At 47.8% G+C, this 20,272-nt stretch overlaps 1 protein-coding gene across 1 annotated transcript in view; it reads left to right on the top strand.

Annotated features, from left to right (window-relative positions):
• Positions 1–8,577: 8,577 nt before the first annotated feature.
• Positions 8,578–20,272, top strand: part of LOC142014147 (alpha-2-macroglobulin-like protein 1) — a 79,435-nt gene continuing 67,740 nt past the window's right edge. The window contains exons 1-10 of the mRNA XM_074996268.1: positions 8,578–8,645; positions 11,780–11,963; positions 12,841–12,882; positions 13,289–13,433; positions 14,104–14,156; positions 15,950–15,970; positions 16,448–16,616; positions 17,230–17,314; positions 18,293–18,419; positions 19,892–20,006. Coding sequence (XP_074852369.1) covers positions 8,578–8,645; positions 11,780–11,963; positions 12,841–12,882; positions 13,289–13,433; positions 14,104–14,156; positions 15,950–15,970; positions 16,448–16,616; positions 17,230–17,314; positions 18,293–18,419; positions 19,892–20,006 — 1,009 coding nt within the window. The remainder of the gene's footprint in view (positions 8,646–11,779; positions 11,964–12,840; positions 12,883–13,288; positions 13,434–14,103; positions 14,157–15,949; positions 15,971–16,447; positions 16,617–17,229; positions 17,315–18,292; positions 18,420–19,891; positions 20,007–20,272) is intronic.

Below are 20,272 nucleotides of genomic sequence, written 5' to 3'. Positions count from 1 at the left end.
TGGTAATTTGATAGCAGCCATCAACTACCTAAAGGGGGGTTCCAAAAAGGATGGAGAGAGAGGAGCAATGGTCTCAAGTTGCTGTAGGGGAGGTTGAGGTTAGATATTAGGAATATCTATTTCACTAGTGTAATGCCAACAGGCCTGGGTTGCTGGCCCCAGGGATAGAACCTGTAAGCATAGGGTCTAAAGCCCTGCACTCTACCACATGAACTAAAGGCCAGCTGGCTCTCAGCCAAGGCTGTAGAGCAGAGACTTTACTCACCCCAGATGAGGTCTCAGTGCCTCTGGGTACTACACTAAGACAGTGGTGAAGCTCTTTAGGGGGTTACCTAGGGAGGCGGTAGAATCTCCTTCCCTTCCTTCCTTCCTTAAGTGCCATGCCAACTGGTGTAGGTGATCATGGCCCTCCACTTGTCTATTCTGAGTGCTTTCTAGCATTTTTACAGTGCTTCCACACTGTAACCAGGAGGTAACACTATCCCATAATTTGTCTCGCTGCCTACCCTGTTTACCATCTAATTTCCCCGTCGTTACTAGGTGTTCAAATCCTAATTTCTTCTTTACATGTCCTATAAATTTTGCTTGTCTTGTCCTCACTAGCAACGATCTCCTACACTGTGCTTCAATGAAAACAGACTCCTTCCCTGCAGGACTTAAGTCCCAGCTTAACAAAACCCTCACTGGTGTAATTTATTTGGGACTGGTCCTGTTTCAGCAGGCAGTTGAACTCAATGACCTTCTGTGATCTCTTCAAATGCTATGATTCTATAATTTGCTCAAGGTCACTCAGCAGATTGGTAGTAGAGCTTGGAATACAACACAGGTCTACGGAGTGCCAGTCCTGTGCCTTACTTATGCTATGGACCATGTTGCCTTTCATTATGGACTTATTTGGATAAGTATCTGCCCCGCTGTCACAGTGGATGTTACTATGGGACTGTGCAACCCAAGATCCTACTGTCTGCTGTATGGGAACCACCTTTTATGATATCAGAGTAACTGCACCTGTAGGTCCCCTCCATGGTCCCCCAAAAGAGCCCACTTGAGATTTCCGGCTCCCAGGAACCACCTCTCTTGGGTGGAGACCTGTCTCTCTCCTTGTGGACTGGGGTGAGGTTGTGGGGGGGAGGTTTGAAACTCCCCAGCTATGATATACCCAGAAGCCAGTCTGCCTACAGACTAGCACCAGTGCTAGGCTTTCTCCCCAGGGACCAGCACTTACAAGTTACCACCCTATTCTTTCTAAGCAAGCACCTTTATTTGTAAAGACAAAACATTACAGGGAAAAGATAGAAACAATCTAAGTTCCTATAGACAAGCTAACAGCTCAATAGAGGTCACCCATCAGCTTTATGGGGCGCTAGTAAGCAACACTCTTTCCAATGCTTCTCCATGGACAAAAGTCCCTGTTTTCGGGACCAGAAAGAAGGCCCTGAGTTAGTTCAAGTGCATCCTCTTATATCCAAATGTCCTTCTTTGTCTCCTAGTGTCTGGAAAACCCAGCCTGAACTAGTCTATGAAAGCCACTCCAGAGGGTGGCAACTCTCTTGCAGAGATTTACCTTAATCACCCCCCACAACTTTTAGTTTCTGGAGGAGCTGTGGTAACCCTCCCAGTAGGACACAAACATACGTAAAGCATCCATAGGTATTCAACCAATATTGCATGCCATTGTTCTATATGTCACACCTAAAACTGGGCCACAGTTCACAAAAAGAAACTTACCTGATCTCCAGTTCACCATTGGACAGGGAGCTCTACTTCACCATCATGCCTGCTGCCTTCTCCCTCATGTCAGAGCCCACTACATCCCGGTGGCAATTCTACAGCCATAGCACAAAGAAAGTAATCGGTGCACTTACACTTACACCAGGTCTACATTAGGGGAGAAAGTCACAGCTCCAGCTATCAGAATAGCACAGCTGGAGTCAGCGTACCTTAGGTCAACTTTCCCCTCCATCTGCACAGTGGGAGGATGATGGGGAAAACTGTCCCACTGACTTCCCTTATTCCTCAAAACTACGAGGAGTACCACGGTTGACTGGGATGCCCTTAACATTCAATTTAGTGTGTTCCTACTAAATGGCGCTATATTGAATCCTAGAAGATCAACTTCTTGAGCATCGATCTTCCTGGGAGCATAGATGCACCCATAGGCTTTTAATGCAATTTAGCAGCAGAAAAGGAAGAGCCAACACTATGTGAGCAACCAGCTCTATGCAGACTCCCAAAAAGAGCATGTTGGACTATAATTTGGGAACTTCTGAACTATCTACTCCAGGATTCTGCCAGCTACTGTACCAGCTGTGGCCACAGGTTCATCTGCTCATTACCTGTCTCTGGCAGTTGCTGGAACTTGATGTTTCAAGAGAAGATATGTAATATTCAGGCAGAACATGATGGGTCAGTTGACCTCTGCTGTGAAACAGGGATGCTTTTTTCTGACACTCAGGCTTACGTTGGAGCATCAGATTTGATGACACTTCTCTTAGCCTTCATGTCTCCCAAGGGCACAGACTAGATGGGCCAATAGATTGATATGGGGCAGTGGGAGGGATACTGGCCCAAGCTAGTGCTATTGGCTGCCAGGTGTATGAACAGCTGGATGATTGGTCAGTTTGAGTGTGACAGATTTTACATTATGGCTTAATAACTGGTGTGGCAGAAGCCTCATGAATTGGTCTGTAGTAGTTGCTAGGATCTACCAAGCTGCACCGCGAAGGGCTAGTTTTCTGTTTGTACTGGGGTTTTGTTCTGCTGCCGTTCATGCTCCTTTTTCTGGGTTGTGGGAAGCAGATGTGCAAACTGGAACTGTTGTATTGCTTCACTGGAACACATAATCCCTTTGTGTCCTACTCTTGGCTGCCTGTGTCATTCACAGATCTCATGGCATTTTCCTCAAGCATAAGCATGTTTCATCAGTAGATCTGAATCCTGCTTTGATGGTGTGAACATTAGCACTCTGAAGGGACAGCTGGCAACTAGTCAAAGCTGAAAGTATTTAAACTGTGCTAGTCTATATTAAGGATTTTTTTTCCACTGAAGATCAGCAGAACCCCATCAAACAGTGAGGTGCAGCAGGCTGTGGGGGAGTCTGCCAGAAGAAAAGGTGACAGCTTTTGGCACATGAAATGCTAGACTGGCCAATATGTCAGACAACACACGGCAAGTGCTTTCGGCTATGCTCGCAAGACACATGTAGTTTTTTCTTCTCTAAAGCAAACAGAGGTGTGTTTATGTTCACATTTACACAGAAGTCTGAAGAAACAATGGCCTCCACCTCTTGGGGCTCTCCAGAAGCATAACAATACACAACCATGAAAAGCAAGCAGAACTAAGCTTTGGTTCCTATTAAAGCTGGCTAAGAGACTTTCTGAGTCGCACCAGCTAAGCGTCCCAGTTGAAGATTTAAGTTGTGATGTGTGGCTCTGGGAAGAAAAGTACAGCCCAAAATAAAATGTGTCCTGGACCACAATAAAGTGCCTGGAATGTCGGCAAGGCGGATTGAAACACATACAGACACCTGTGGGGTACTGACGTGATTTTCCCACAGATCTGCTGCCTGTGTGAGGTTTCCCAGGGTGTGGGAAGCCAGTAAAAATACAGATCAGCAGAGTAATGAGGCAAACAGAGGCCCAGGTCTGAATGAAACAGGGTAGACCAAATACCCTATGGAAATACCCCTTTAGTCCCAGGAATCCCATAACAGGCATCTGCCACGATAGAATTCCCCATTCTCACACATCCCCCCCTAATCAGCATATAGACATGAAACAACCAGGGCTCTTACATCATTGCGGAGGTTCCAGCTATGAGAGGCAGGAGGAGGACACAGCTCCACAGGAGAGCAGAGCTCTTCATATCTGAGGGCTGGTGGACTCAGATTACAGGGATGTGTTCCTGCTCTACACCTCTCCTTCACTGGCTGTTCCACTTCCCTCGCTCTCAGTCTCCACAGAAGCCCCACCTATGTTATTCCCTGGTATGGTGATTGTATCTGGCTTTTTGCTTTTAATCCAAAGGGTAGAAATCAGGTGGCATATGACTGATACTGGGAAGTGACCAGGAGGACATTGTTAGGACAATATTTACAAACTCTCATCCTAGGCTCATTCGCTTCAGGGCTTTTGTTGGGTTTGCTAATGCTTCTGTGCATAGATGTTCGTTACTTCCTTGCAACACCATTCGTGGCAGCAGGAGACACAGAGGGAGCTCCAATCATGTTATTAAGGGTATGTTTATGAGGAGCTCATTAAATGAACAGTGGAGAAAATTCATCCCTGGTGACTTCGCTGACTTTAGTAGATTTAGTCCAGAGCTGAACTTGTTCAATTCTAGTTTTCTTTCTATGGAAAATTAACAAAAGTGAAATCTCAGACAAGTAAAACCAAAATCCTGAGGGGTTAAAATTGTATGTCTTAATGAAACCCCAACCCTCTTCTGCCATGCCCCCACTATTCCAGAACTGGTTCTCTGTGCAGCTCTGATGACCTGTTCTGACCAGAAAGAAAAAGGGAATTTACTTTCTTATTACTTTGGTTGCACCTCTTAAATCTAGTACTCTCTCATCTGGCAACATGTGTGATCCGGCAGGACCATGGATGTTCCAGGACCAGGGGCCTGGGGCTGCTGGACTGGCATCTGCAGGTTGCAGGTCACAGTCTGGGCTGGAGGCAGTTGCCAACCTGGATGGGACCAGAGCCAGAGCCCCCTGGTAGGCTGGGGGAGGCTGGGTCAGGGCTGGAATCCCAGGGGAGCGGTCGGCTGGAGTCACCTAGCAGAAGTCCTTGATCTCCCTTGCTCTGGCAAATCCTCTTGTTTGGGACCTATTAGGTCCTTACCATGCCGGACTAGGAAGGAACCGCCTGTACTCTCACCTGCTCCCTATTGGGCCAGAGCTTGTTAGTTGAGTGACTGACAAGAGAAAGGGAGCAGGGAAAAGGGTTCTGCAGCAGGTCAAGGACTGATAACTGGCCACCCTATCCCAGTAGCTCAGCTACCCATTGAGGGATGTGTTAAGTCTAGAATCATCTGAGTCTGCATAAAATGATGCCAGGGTACTGATATGCCTCAGGGTCACAGACATAGTGAGCTTTGAGCCCATGTATTGATCAGCCCTTCTGAGCTGGTGTAAAGGTCAGTGTGAGCCTGCTATGTCAGACTGCGGGTGCAGGGGTGGATACCACACATGCACATGCTGTCAGAGTAAAGCCTAGCTATTAATTCTACACTAAGCACCACCCGTGTCCCTCCCGGCATAGCTGAAAGCATGGCTGATAGGGAAGGGTAGGCGGGAGCTGCTGCCGCACCTTGGGAGTGAGGGTGGTTCATATGGCTGGGCGGAGTAAGGCAGCAGTGCAGCTCGTCTAGGTAGGTGAGTGGCAATGGGTTGGTGTGATGACCAGGGGACCGGTATGATGTAGGAATTATGCTCTTTGTAGCCATTCTGCCATGTGCCATCAGTAGCAACCAGTGGTGGGTGGTTCTTAGCCACAGAAGCCAGGCCTGACCTGAGCCTCATCCAATACCCTGGGACAACTAAACCCTGCTCCTGGTTGCCTCTAAGAGGCAACACTTCCCCTCTCACAAGCACGGAGTCTGTCTAACAAAAGACACCAGCGTTGATTAAAAGGGAAAAGGGAGTTGGCCTTAATCTGCAAATGCACCAGAGCCATGATTCAAAAGCGTGTGACCATGAACAATGACTGACCCACACTAAACTGGGTAGTGTCCCCTGCCTCAGGGCCCCATCTTCTGACAGTCAAGTTCAAAGATTTCTTTAACACTCCATTCATTTCTCCCAGCTTTACGCCCCGCTCCCAGATGTCTGCCCTTGCTCAGAGAAGTCTCAGGTGTGTTCACTTGGATTCATCCCCCAAAGCCTGAGTGGGCAGGGATCAAGCAAGGCTTTGTTTGCTACTGCCTTCTGCATAGGGCTCCCAGCTCTGTTCTTTTCTCTGCAGCTTCAGTCTCTCTGCCACTCTTACCACTGCTGCTTCTTGCTACTTCTTCAATGCCTCGTCTGAGGTTCTACCACTCAGTCCAACTGCTAGTGAGCTCAGCAGTAGCAGGGAACCTCGCTGCTAGCATAGGCTCTGTATTGCCTTTCACTGCAAAAGTCTCCACACCTGGGCTCAGGCTTAGCCCTAGCCCTGCTTACCAGTGTTATCTGCTCTACTAATCACTAAACAGGAACATGCAATTGAGGCTGATCAGTTGTCTTTAAACAGGATGGTGTGTGTGAGAGTGAGAGAGAGAAAAATAGTATCCAAAACTTGGTGGGCAGCACACCTCCCAAACTCCCTGGACTTTGACAATTCCACCCCCTACTTAGCAAGTGAGGTTCAGCGAAGCATTCGTGCATGTGAATATAGTTCTGTTGCCTTGTACTTGTACACAGGGACACTTAATTACCCCTGCATTCAAATGCCATGTGACTTGTAACCCACAACCAGCCAAAACTGAGTACTTTGGTAAAGCAGCTCCATCTACAGTCTACTGCTCACCTAGGCAGCTCTACTTTTGTGTGTTTATTAAAGGATTGGAGCTAAGTGCACATGCAAACACAGCCTGCTCTTGAAGTTTTTCTCCCCAGCTCATCACTAGATGTCAGGGCAGAGCTCACTGGGAGCCTGCTTACATGTTTAGTGCAGGGGGGCTTCATGTATGGGTGAAGAACTGTGGCCATGCCTTTTGGACTGGAGGTTCCTTACCATCTCTGCTGTCTCTTCCTTTCCATGTTGGGCTGAGGTCCCAACAGGGCAGTGGCAGAGGGCTGAGAAAAGAAGATCATTAAGTGCACTGAAATACAACAAGCTGGGTAACGGACTCCCTTCTACGCTGAAGAATTGTGTTGTCAGGGGAAAGGTCATGTCGTAACAGCTACCTGGCAGCACACCTGGTGAGGCAGATCAGGAACTGACCTGATAGCTGAGACTGGATGGTTATAAAGGATTGGAGCAGATTTGTGTGTGGAGGATGGCAACAATCTGGCCATTTTCCACCAGTTCAATTTGAGGCAAGAAGGTGCAGGAGCCAGATGAGGCAGAAGGGACCCACCTACCTGAATACACAATGTGCTCCCAGGGCTCCCCAAGGGGAAGAAGTATTGTTTTCTAAATTATCTCTACTCTCCTTTGTCTTATTGAATAAGTGAAGAGCAATGGTGTTCGAATCTGACTCAGCGTGTCCGTGTGTTATGCACTACAGCAGTGCCATGGCCGCGGAAGAGATAACACAGCAGGCTCAGACCTTTGGTCGGGATTCTGGACAAGGGTTTGTTCAAGCTGTGAGGAGTCTGAGGGGCAGCATTGAGTTCAGGGGTGGCAGAAGGGCCACATGTTCCCCACTCTCAGGACAGGGTGCTACACAGAAGATCACTGAGTCTCAGATTTCAAGGCCAGTTGGGACTATTAGATCACCAAGTCTGACCTCTTCTCACCACAGACCCCCCAACATCACCCAGCATCCACAAATGAAACCCAACAACCAAAATGAGACCCAAGTGCACAAGGCCAACAGAAGACTAAACTATTGTGCTACAGGCAGAGAATAGGGGGGGCTGAGGGTGCTTCCAGACTCTGCAAAGGCAAAGGAAGGGGGGAAACACCCTGAGTCCCTGCCAGCCTGACCTGGGTGCAAATTCTTTACCAATTACCCACGTATGATGATCAGTTCTAGCCTGAGCACGTGAGCAAGACCCAGCCAGCCAGGCAGGTGAGAGAGAGAGAGAGAGAGAGAGAGATGATCAGTGGTACCTCAGAGTGCTGGGCCACTCTGCCCAGCCATGTCCAACGTCCCATCTCCAGAGCCAGCTGGATTTGCTGCGTCAGAGAAACGAGATTAAAAAAACTCCCACAGCAAACATGGGGAGTGGGGAGGGAGAAATCTCTTCCAGAGAGTGTGTCTAAGGGCCCTAAAATGCAATAGCACCTGGGCTTCTGTTCAGACTCTGCGGGGGTTAAAACATCCAATGATGCAGCTGCTGTCTCCTCGCAGCAATCTGGTGAGCCACCAAGAGGGCCAGTCTGACCAGATGTGAGAAGAGGGGTAAAGCGAGAAGGAAAAGAGTCTGCAGCAGATCTAAAGGTGGCATCTCCTGGAGGTGGGGATGAGGTGGGCGAAGGGTGGAGCACTGTGGAGGTGAACAGACAATGGCAGAGCTCACAATGCTTTCCCCCTGCAGTGGGGCTGAGAACAATGGTTAGGGACTAAAATGGGTCCTTAACTCTCACTGCATGTTATAGTCATGTGCCATGCCAGACACACGTTACTCCCCTGATACCTGCTCAGTCTGTGTTACAGCTCCTCATTACCAAAGTCTTTGTATGCACTTGGTTGCAGACACTCTGCAGAACGGGGTAGGAGAAGGTCCGGGACCTTTGCCAAGTTCCTAGTGGAGCCCTGTAAATATTGTCAGTGTCATTAGCCCAGGGGAGATGAGATCCCTGCAACTCATGTGCCAAGTGGACTTAGGAGTCTCTGGCAATATTTAGGACTCAGACTGTGGACATGAGAACCAGCTGCTCTAGACGTAAGTGTGGCTCTCACCAGCAGCCCACCACAGATCAAGCAATGGAGGGAGTATTTCTCCTCTGGGCCCTGGCTCTGCTCCCATTTGCAGCGCCAGCAACTCTGACGCCGTAAGATTTTACACTTTTGTTTGTTGGGATTCTGTAGACAGGAGTGTCATCGCAGAGAGCGCAGGGGAGATGGCTGAACTGGCTGTAATCCCAGTGCTGAGCTTCTGGGAATTTCACTGTCAGAGATGCCAAACACCTGCAGCTCCCCGTGACTATAATGGGAGTTGTGGATACTTGGCACCTATGAAAATGGGCAGAACTGTAATCAGGCATTTCAGTGCCTGGGGTTAGCAAGCGTATTTGCACCATCTCCTGGGTGCTTTTATCATTTTTCTGCCTGTGCAATTTTGCATCCTGGGTGGCTGCTCCATCACTTGCATCACTCTGGTCATGGCCCTGAAAAGGAAGTCTTAGGTTCACTTGTGCCCTTTTTTCAGACCATTTGTGATTTTATTGACCTCCAGCACATCTGTCTTTAGTTGTCTCTTATCTGAGCTGAACTCTCCCAGACCTTTAAATCTTTCCTCACATGGAGGCAGTTCCATTTCCTCAGTCATTTTCCTCGCCCTTCCTTTGAACTTTTGCAATGCTAGTATCTCTCTTTTGAGCCGAGGTGACCAGGTCTGCGCATGGTATTCCGGGTGTGGGAGTGCATTGTGCATTTATGTCATGGTATTATGATATTTGATGTTTTATTGCCTATGCCTTTCCATATGCTTCTGAACACACAGTTAGGTTTTTTCACTGCTGCTGCATATTGAGTGTTACATCTTTTGCCCATTTGCAGACAGACCTGCTGACAGGGGTGGGCGTGAAGAGAGCAACTTCCCTAGGGCTCAGTGATCCAAAAGGGTTCAGGGCTGCTGTTCACCCAGTACCAGGAGCGTTAAATCACTGCTGGAGCCACATACAGCATGGCTCCAGAACCCCACGGGGTGTTTTCAAGGTGATGCTGAAGGGCAGGGAGAGGGCTAACCTAATCCTTCCCTTTCTGGGAGTGCAGAGCAGGTCCCCACATCACCTGGTTTGGGGCCCAGCGAGTCTCTCAGATTATTTATAAATACATTGTGCAGGCTTATCCCAGTACAGATCCATGGGTGATCCAGCTCCATTTTCTTCTCCATTCTGAAAACTAACAGTTTATTCCTACCCTTTGTTTCTTATCTTTTAACCAGTTACTGATCCATAAGAAGACCTTCCCTCTTTTCTCATGACAGCTTACTTTGCTCAAAAGGCTTTGGTCAGGGACCTTGTCAGAGACTTTCAGAAGAAGTCCAAATACACTTTCCCTGTGTCTACATGTGCCCCTTCCTTTCGAAAGGGGCATGTTAATGAGCGGGTTCAAAGATGCTAATGAGGTGCTGCAATGAATATGCAGTGCCTCATTAGCATAATGGTGGCCACGACGATTCAAAAGTGCGGCTTTTTGAATTGCGCTCCCCCCATGGAGATGGGACCTTCTGAAAGGAACCCCGCAGTTTTCGAAAGCCCTTCTTCCGATCACCAGATTGGAAGAAGGGCTTTTGAAAACTGGGGGGGGGTGTCCTTTCGAAATCTCCACGGGCGGCACGCGATTCGAAAAGCTGCACTTTTGAAATCTCCACGCTGCGGCCGCCATTATGCTAATGAGGTGCTGCATATTCATTGCAGCGCCTCATTAGCATCTTTTGAACCCGATCATTTACATGCCCCTTTCGAAAGGAAGGGGCTCATGTAGACGCAGCCTCTATCAACTGGATCAATCTTGCCCAAATGCTTGCTGTTTCTCAGAGCATTCTGATAGATTAGTGAGGCATGATTTCCACTTACAAAACCCATATTGACTCTTCCCCAACATACTGTGTTCCTGTACGTGTCTGATAATTTTGTTCTTTACTATAGTTTTAACCAATTTGCCTAATCTGTAATTGCCAAGATCACCTCTGGAGCCCTCTTTAAAATAAGTGTTAGGGCAGGTCTACGCAGCACAGTTATTTCAAAATAACAGGTGTTATTTCAAAATAACTAATCTAGCATCTACACAATGCAACCACTATTTCAAAATAAATGTGAACTAGTGGGCGTTTTATTTAGAAATTGGTAAACCTCATTTCACGAGGAATAGCTCCTATTTCAAAACAGCTAGGCTACATCTACACTGACCCAAAACTTCAAAATGGCCATGCAACTGGCCATTTTGAAGTTTACTAATGAAGTGCTGAAATACATATTCAGCACCCATTAACATGCCGGCAGCCCCAGCACTTTGATATTGCCACGTCTCTTTCAGATGGGGCTCCTTTTCGAAAGGACCCCGGCAACTTCGAAATCCCCTTATTAACTATCTGCTGTTAGGAATAAGGGGATTTCGAAGTTGCCGGGGTCCTTTCGAAAAGGAGCCTCGTCTGGATAAGCCGCCCCAATTTCGAAGTGCCGCGGCCGCCGGCATTCTAATGAGGTGCTGATTATGTATTTCAGCGCTTCATTAGTAAACTTCGAAATGTCCATTTGCATGGCCTGAAGTTTTGGGCTAGTGTAGACACAGCCAGTGGCTTTTTTAAAATTAGGATCTGGGGAAAGAACTAGACCAGTGGTGTGTAAACTAGATGTGGGAGGGGCATAAGAGTTTTTTTGGTGGAGAAGGAAGAAACTGGAAGCCCATGCCATAACATCTGGAGCAGGATAAAATTAGAATGAGTATTGTGGGGATGGGATCTGGATTAAAAAATAATTGTTTTCCCACTTTGCAAACAACATGAACTTTCTGTCCAGCAGCTGCTTCTCTCTGGCCACCCATTTCTGAAGGCAGTGGTGCTGCCAGTAGCAGCACAGAAGTAAGGCATTACTTCAGATTACAATTAATGAAGGTGAAAGCATGCCACGTTCTGTGAATGGTAGGGTGGCTATAGCTGGAAAAGTTTACACATACTGGACTAGACTGCTCCTGCCCAAAATCAGACACCCATCTCTTTGGTACGATAGATTGATGCTGGTGTATTGTGCCATGCTCTGATTCCATACTGGGCAAGCTGATTCCTCTTGGAGTGGGAAGGGAATTCCACCACAAGTTTCCCCAGTCTGGGTCTGTGAAACCTCTCTGATCCATCCTGGCTACCTCAATAGGTGCAGGAGAGACTTTTTCCCTTGACTGCCCACCTCAGACGCTGAGTTAGCCATCCTCTCTTATCCCATATTCTTCTCCGGCTTTCTCCTAGTTACTATATGGTGGTTTTCCCAGCCATCATTCACTCTCCTGGCCATGAGAAGATTTGTACTCACCTCACCTCCTTCCCTGAGACTGTCCACCTCTCTATCACCTTGGAGATGAAAACCCAGAATCACACACTGGTGAACAAAGATGTGGAGAAGCCTGGAATCTTTGAGTGCATCAGCTTCAAGGTGAGCTCAGGCACTGTGCCTGATTCTGTAGTCAATACCCTTACCTCAGCGCTGGAAATGAGCCCTGTGCCCCTACTGCACACACTGTTACATTTTCTGCTGTGTGTGGTGTTACCTAGAGTTCTTAAACCAAAGAGGTTCTGTCCACGCCACCACCCCTGGGCAGGTCATCCAATGGTTTAATAGACTAGAATGGGTTTCCATTATTTGAACTACAAGTTACTGGGTTGCCCAGTTTCATGCTACTTAATCGTAGTTCAGCCCTCCAGGAAAACCAGCCCTTTTCTTTTATGGTATTTATACTGCTAAAATATTTGTATAGTAACAGAGAGGGAGCCGTGTTAGTCTGGATCCTAACAAACAAACCAGCAGCCGTGTAGCACTTTAAAGGCTAACAAAATAATTTATTAACTGATAAGCTTCCTTGGGGCAGACCAACTTCTTCAGATCTGGAGATGGTGCTGTGACCTTTCAGGCCTTAGAGTTGACCCCTGTACTCCTCACGAGACACGAGGAGTAAGGGAGATCTATGGGAGAAACTTTCCCATCAACCTTCCCCAATATAGATACCCAACTTAGCCGAGCGCGGATACATCGCCTTTAGCTACACAATTGCCATGGCTAGAATTGCATATCTGTGCCTGACTTACTTTGCCTGGTGTAGACATAGCCTAAATGTTCCTTGTAGTATTAGGCTGGCTAGAAATGGGCTCCAGCCATGGAATTTGGATCCTGATCGCCAGTGCTCTGAAGTATGGGGGTTGTTTAGCTCTGTGACCATTTGCCATTCTGGTGTGAGAGAAATAAAATCTCACTGATGTATTTGTTTTCTTTTTTCCGCTTGCCTCAACTCACCCATCCTGCCTCCATTCTGCAGGTGCCAGCCTTTGTTCCTGAGGAAACACAGTTTCATAGACTAGTAAGTCACGCATCTCTCAACCCCCTCTTTTCCCACAAACCAGAGGGCTGCAGTCCCCCAGCCCCTGGACTAGCACAGCTAAAGGGAGGAAGGAGGTGATGATATGGAGGATGGGATGAGACAGGAAAAGGAGGAGGATAGAAAATGAAAACGTAGATAATAAGAGGCAGGTGCAAAGGTGGGGGGAAGGGGGAACAAGAGAAGCCCAGGACTGTGTATGGGTGGGAGAAGAGAAGGAGAAAAGAGCCTATGGTGGGGTGGATGTCAAGACATCATAGTAATGGGGATGAAGACCCTGTCTACTACAACTGGCCCTGGATGGGATGGTAGAGTAGCTTCCCTGATCAAAGTGACCTGGGCTTCTCAGTCCTGCCACTGAGGCGCTAGTTTTGTTTGTATCTCTCAGGCAGATGAAGTGGCCTCTGTGCATGCAGTGATCCGCAGTGGGGAGAGTGTGAGCTACGAGGGCCGCAAAAAGGTGCTGATCAGAAAACAGATTGAGAGGGTCATTATAGACACAGACAAGCCCTTCTACAAACCTGGAGAGACAGGTACGAGTGGCAAGCGACAGGTACAGCTTGCAGGAGGGGACCTGGGGACTGTCCATAGAGGGGAGGGTGGTATCCTTGGACACAAGAAGCTGCGTAGGATAGGGCAAGACAGGTCCCTGAGTTACTAGGTACAGCGGGGGGAGAGGTGGGTGTGTCACCATAAGGTCTTCTCCCCTCTGAGTCGGTGCTGACCCCAGTGTGGGGCTAGAGGCCATTGTGGTGGTGGAGTGTCTATTTCTTAGGCCATGGCTACTCAGGTCAGGGGACATCCCCTGGAGCTTTGGCCAGAGTATTACTGTGGTCTGTGTTAGAGCAGCACCTAGAACACCACACAAGATGTCCCTTATAGTAGGTGCTGGGCAAACACATAGCGAGAGACAAAATGTTATAGTCTAAATGCACCGGACTGACAAGTGAGAAGCACCAACAGGAACTGCTGTTTTAGAACAAACAAACAATAAATTCCAGGAGGTATGTGATGAGTTTGCCAGGGCTCTACTATGTCTAACCATCCCAGGCAGGTGTGTGCAATTGCAGGGGGATGTGCAGGAAAGGGCCAGTAGCTCTGAGGATACGAGGGAGAGGACATCTGAAAATGGGAAGGGAGGCACAGAGCTATCCAAGGGTGTGCAGCACTGTGAGTAAATTGCTGTTTTCTATATTCCTTCAGTGAAGTTTCGAATTGTGAGCCTTGATGAGGATTTTAAGGCTATTGATAAAATGGTGAGTAGCCCTCTGGCTTTCTGGAAGTAGGTGCCATCAGTGTACAGAGTGTGCCAAATCTCAGCAGATTAGCAGATTGATACCCTCAGAATTACACTTGTGGGTGACACCTCTCTTGACACCCTAATAACAGAGAGCAGGGCTGTGATAATATGGGTGTACTAACTGAGCTGGAATAAGGGCCCAGAGAGTCAATGGTGTTAGCATAATCAGTATCAGACAAGGTTCAGGGTTTGGCATTTACATCAGCTTGCTGATTACCAAGGCAAATGCACAATTAAAAACCCTACTAACCTTTCACTACAGATATCGGAAACAGAAAGTTAGCTCATTTGAAATGTAAAGTACTAAGTAAGGCTTTCATTTGAGCAATATCCCTTGTTCTCTTTCCTTTTAGCTGCAGAGAGTTTTTAGAAGGAAGCTCCCAACCCTTCTGACAGGCTTTTAGGTAGCATCAAAGATGGCAAGAACTGCTCCTTTTTGGGGAAGGAAAAGTTAGTTGAAATGAGCTGGTGCTGCTGCTGCTGCTGTTAAGGCCAAAGAAGACAAACACACACAAGAAGGAAGGAGAAAAGTTCAGCAAAGTTAGAAAATGTAGCTTATGTCTCCGAGGTTGATTTTCATTTGCCACCTCACTGATGAAAAAACACACAAGCTTGGCACAAAGGTTTGTCAGTCATGCCAGGAACTGGCAACTTTTATCAGTATCAGGCTGGTTAGGGCATCGCTTTAGGTTGCCTGTTTCTTGTCTCAGGCTTACAGTACTGTTACAAAACATACAGTCTTGCCCAGCTAAAACAGACTCTCAGGCTACGTTTGTGCTGCAATAAAAGACCTATGGCACAGCCACAACTGGCCTGGCTCAGCTGATTCAGGCTTCCAGAGCTTGGGCTGTGAGGTTATAAAACTGGAATGTAGACTTTACGGCTTGGGCTGGAACGCAGGTTTTCAAAACCTATTTTGGGAGTGGTGGGTTCCTCAGCCTGAGCCAAATGTCTACACTGTTATGTTTAGTCCCTGAGTCTGAGCCCTCTGAGCCCAAGTCAGCTGGGCTGTGCTCTGTGACTCAGTGCTGTGAGTTTTGTCAGGTAGAGCAGACCTACCTTTATTACGCAGAAGGAGACGTGGGGAGGGTAGGAAAGAGATGAAATAAGGTGGTGAAGGAAAAGAATACATAATGAGGTCAAGGTTAGGGTTTGTGTTTGTGTGACAGACTGTTAGCAGTGTCATCTGTTTCTGCTTTCTGACCCAGTCTGGCTAGGGTGTCTCTCAAGATTAGGAGAACGCAGGTCCAGGCTCCCAGAGGATGGTGAGAATGGCAGCCGTCATGGTGAAGCTCACTCCCATCACCAGTTCTTCTCCCCCAGAAGAAGTGGGGGCTGGAATAGCCCACCTCCTATTATCCTGTCCCCCAGTTGGGCCAAATTTCCAACATACAATTGTGGTTAATTGATTTTCAGTCTCACTCTCTGGTTTGCGTGATTAACATTGAATCATTTCACAGCTGAGTTTACAATTAGGGCATTTTTGTACGCGCAAGGATCCCAACAGGGCCTGCGACTTAATGTGGAGCAGACCTCTGGGGATCACCTCCCCCGACCATCTGCATCTCCCTTTGCCATGGGAACAATCTGTAACAGAGACCTTGGAGTGAAATGGGGACAGTTTGGGTCTGAGTTTAGGGACAGGCTCTCCTGAGGTGGGCTGATATCCGGGTGTTAGTGATTCTGTGTTACATGGACGTTGTTGCTCTTGACATAACGGTGATGCTGTTTCTCTCTTGTGATTTGCAGTATCCCCTGGTGCTGCTGCAGGTGAGTGACCAGGAGTGGACCCCTCTGGGAGCTTTCTGCACTGTTCTATCAGGCAGAAGTGCTCCATGCTCAAGATTGGTACTGTAGAGATGACACTTCTGCATCGTGGCTGTACCTTGCCCTAATGCCCTGCTCCTCCAGCATTATCAGTGATTAGTGGTCCAGGGTGAAATTACAGGCATGACTTAAAGCAACAGCAAATGAAGGGGATATCCAGCTGTCACAATTAACAATAATAAAAGAGGATGAGGAGACTCAGGTGAGGTTATGATCCCTGAGACAGCCTGTTCATCAGCAAAATGAATTAGGCTGTGACCCTCAGGCAGCCCATCTACTGGGGCAATGCCTGGGACAGCAATCTCTGCTGCTGCCCTTGCTCATTCCCAGTGTGTGTGAGAATGTGCTTCCGAGAGGCTCCAGTTGTTCACAGCTGCCACACTTGGGTACATGTGATTATGCATGTGTGTTCCTCCACAGGATCCCAGAGGGAACCGGATTAGCCAGTGGGTGAATGTGAAGCCAAGACAAGGCATTGTGGATCTGTCCTTCGCCTTGGCCTCTGAAGCCGCCCTGGGGAAATACACCATCAAAGTGGATGAGGATCTGCTTAAGGAGGCTGAGACAACCTTCTCGGTGGAGGAGTATGGTGAGACTTGGAAGGGAGTGTGAGACAGCATTAGGCACTGGAGAATGGACCTGTAATGGGAATGGAGCCTCCCTGGTGGAGTCCCTGTTTCTATTAATTAGTTTTCACCACTTAGGTCCTCTCCCCCATCCAGTCCCAGTGCTTTCCATCCTGCACTTCACTCACCCATACCTCCACTGCTTCCCTGGGGGTCCTCCAGTCCCATCCTGGTAGGAGAGGGGAATTTAGCCCCAATGTGCATTCAGTCCTGGGCTCCAACTCTACACATATGTACCAGCACCAAAACTTCCATGAGGGGACACTGACCCTGTACGGGCAGCTTCTCCAGCAACGTAGTCCCCATGTTCATTCAGGCTAGAGCTTCACTTCACACAGTCGGTGCTGCCCTAGTCTGGAGGGATCCAAGTCACCTGGGGATTAGGTGGAATTCAGTCATTATGTCCTGACTTCCTGCTCCCCTCCACCCCTCAACTGCTCTCTCTGTGGGACTCATAGCCTGTTGGTACCCATTCCTACTGAAGTGTGGGTTATTCTCCACATCCCTCCAGTTAGCATTTCACAGAGTCTGCTGTGGACCTCAACCTGCCCTCCCTCCCCCAACTCTCTTCTGCAGAGTTGCCCAAGTTTGAGCTGCGATTTAATGTTCCACCACTGGTCACCACTTCAGAGAAGGAATTTCAGTTTACAGTTTGTGGCAGGTGAGTGGCACTTCTGTCACTGTCCTACCCCTCTACATCATAGAGCTACCTCCTGCTGCCTGTGTACTTGAAGAAGTACAATGACCTCTAGTGGTGTCTTCTGTCTTCTAATGGTGGAGGCCAAAGTCACAGCAAGGGACAGATTCCTCCAACGCTGAATCATTAAGCAAATCTGAAGAGCCACAGAATAGATGTATTTGAAACCTGGAATTCCTGTTCTGTGACAAATACCTGATTAAAGAGTACTCCATTTTTCCAAAACAGAACAAAACCGATCTCAATTTGCCACAAGACAAGAGCTTCCAAATTTGATTTTGGCCATTTTGAAATGTTTCCGAGGCTCCTCAAGCTGCCTTGAGCCCTGACAGCCCACCACGTAATGAGCCAGGCAGCTTGGAGCTTGGGAGCTAGGGCTCCCAAGGCTTCTGGGGTGCTGATGAGACAGAAGCTTGAAAACCTCGATAATCCTGGTCTGCAGCTGTTCACCTAGCAGGTATCCCTGGAGGTGGGATGCATGGAAGGCTGCCTCTGGGGGGATGGAGTGGGAACTGGGAGAACCGCAGATCTGGAAATATCTTTCCAGTGAAAGAAATCAAAACTTTCTTGCAAAATGGAAAATTTTCCATAGGAAATTCTTTTTATTTGCAGAAAATGAATTTTCATCAGCAAATCATTCCAAGGTCTCTGCTAGAAGGACTAGAGGGCAAAGCCTAGGCCTCAGTGGAGATATTCTTTGCAGGAGAGCTTTTCATACAGACTCATCCCATTTAAAGTGGATGCAGTGCAAGTGAGGTGGTTTTCAGGGTGTCTGTCCTGCAGAAATCTGTGAGCCTCTTTCTTATTTAAAGGTCTGAGGGTAGTGGTTGAAGAGGTAGATGCTTTTAATACCCATCTACTCCCTTGAGATGGGTTGTTGGTGCCCTTCATTCTACTCTTTTTGCTCCTCTCCTCTGCATGTTTTCTGTCCTTCTGATCCAGGTACACCTATGGGAAGCCTGTTCAGGGGAAAATTCAGGTCAATTTGGCTCAGGCTCCGATGTTTTTCAATGAACAAGAAGAAGAAAACATCACATTGCCTATGATAACTGTGGCATATGAGAACCAGGTGAGCAGATGAGGAAAGGGAATTGAGGCACCTGTGAGAACAGAATGTTGCTCCATTTAGTGTATCCAGGCATTTCTAATGCGCCCTGGCCCAGCAATGCAGATTGTTATTATTTTTCCTGGCATACCCAATCAGATCATAAGTCCATCTGTCCAGCTATCTTCCCACCTGAATTGCTACATTAAAGCATTTAGGCCTCCCTTCGCTGATAAAAGCCAATGATGGGGGGAGTGTGATGGGCTGGCTTGGCCTGAGTACTTGGACATGGGTGAGGTCTCATTTCTTGGGAGACAGGATTAGGAAGGTAAATGGATCAACAGGTAGCTACCACAGACATTCTGTTTGCAAAGTCCTCTGTACTGTGTGACCCTATCCCACAGGAGTGCTCCTCCATCCCCACCCAGGGACTCACACCACTACTCTCTTGCAGCTCACTCCTCATCAGACCAGCTCAGACCGCTAGTTGTTCCATCTACTAGACCCATGGGTGTAAAGTGGATATTCCACTGGTCTGGTTCCTCCTAGAACCAAGCAGATTATTGATCCATCTTGGCCATCTGCCACTCTGGTCCATAGTCAACCCCCATACACAATGGACCTAAATGTTCAATTTGTTCCATATTATTCTTCTCCCACTGGCTCCAGACATTCCTCACTCAGTCAACAAGTCAAAAGAGGGTTTTCTAAATGTCAGCACTCAAAGATGAGACCTGAAAGGGCAGTGGAGTCTTCACAGAGCTAACAACCCAACCATAGTAAAGCCTTTGCAACTGGAACCCAGTAACAACTTTGCCAGTGAGGCACAAGGCAGGTTGGATTCCAGCTCTGCTGCACGGGCTCTGCAGGGCTAACGAGCAAAGAGATGCATGTTAAACACAGGTCAAAATAACCACACTTCTTTTCCTTGTTCCCTGCAGCTGAGGGGCTGGCCATACCCTCAGAGAGGGTCTTGGATTTCCAAAGGCCAGAAGGGATCAATGGGTCATTTAGTCTGAAGCCTTGGATATCATAGGCCACCACCATCACCACCCAGCACATGCACCCTAAACTCAACTACTGTAAGAGAATCAAAGTATTTTGGCCTTAAGACAATAAATTTTTATGTGCCACAGGCAGAGAATAGGAAAGATTCTCGACCAAAGCCAACATTTAGCTCAATTTGTCAAAGCTTGTGGTTTTACAGCTCAGGGCATGGTGTCTGGAGCCAGTTCTCTTTAGGGATGTCTGTGATTCCTCTAATAACCATACCTTTTGTCTACAGTCAGGGATATCACTCATTGGTGCCTGGCCAATCAGTAACATTTCTCTTCTCCCTAAATCAGGAGTCCACCATGTTTTTGATAAGATGTACATAGTTTCTAAGCAGCTGGGGACAAACAGAAGGATTTATGAGAACGCCCAGTATCTATAAACAACAGCCTCCCAAACATATCTTTTTCTTTCTCTCTCTCCATCCATCTCTCCATCCCCAGACGGACGAAGAAGGTTGTGCCACTTTTACAGTCGATATGGATGACATAGAAGTAAACAATACTGCCTACACACCCCTTTTGGTCATTACAGCAGAACTGGAAGAAGAAGGAACAGGTGCTGTATATGTGTGGGGGTGGGGAGCAGAGGGGAGACACAGCCTTTGGCTTATGCTCCTTTTTCCCTATAAAACCCTTGACTGACTGTATTTGTGTTTGGTTGCTCTCGCAGTTCTCCATTTTCAGTGCAAGTTGTTTTTAACCTCAGAACTTAGAGCCAGTCCTTTGTGGAGCCTCCACCATTTCCAGTGTCTGGTATCTTCAGAAGGGCTGAATCCCTTTGTGCCTTAGTTGTGGTGTCTCTTAGGGTTCACTAGTCTTGTG

The sequence above is a fragment of the Carettochelys insculpta genome, chromosome 1 (assembly GCF_033958435.1).
Source record: "Carettochelys insculpta isolate YL-2023 chromosome 1, ASM3395843v1, whole genome shotgun sequence".
NCBI classification, from domain to species: Eukaryota; Metazoa; Chordata; order Testudines; family Carettochelyidae; genus Carettochelys; species Carettochelys insculpta.
The sequence above is the reverse complement of the archived record's forward strand: the minus strand, read 5'-3'. Positions and strand labels throughout refer to the sequence as shown.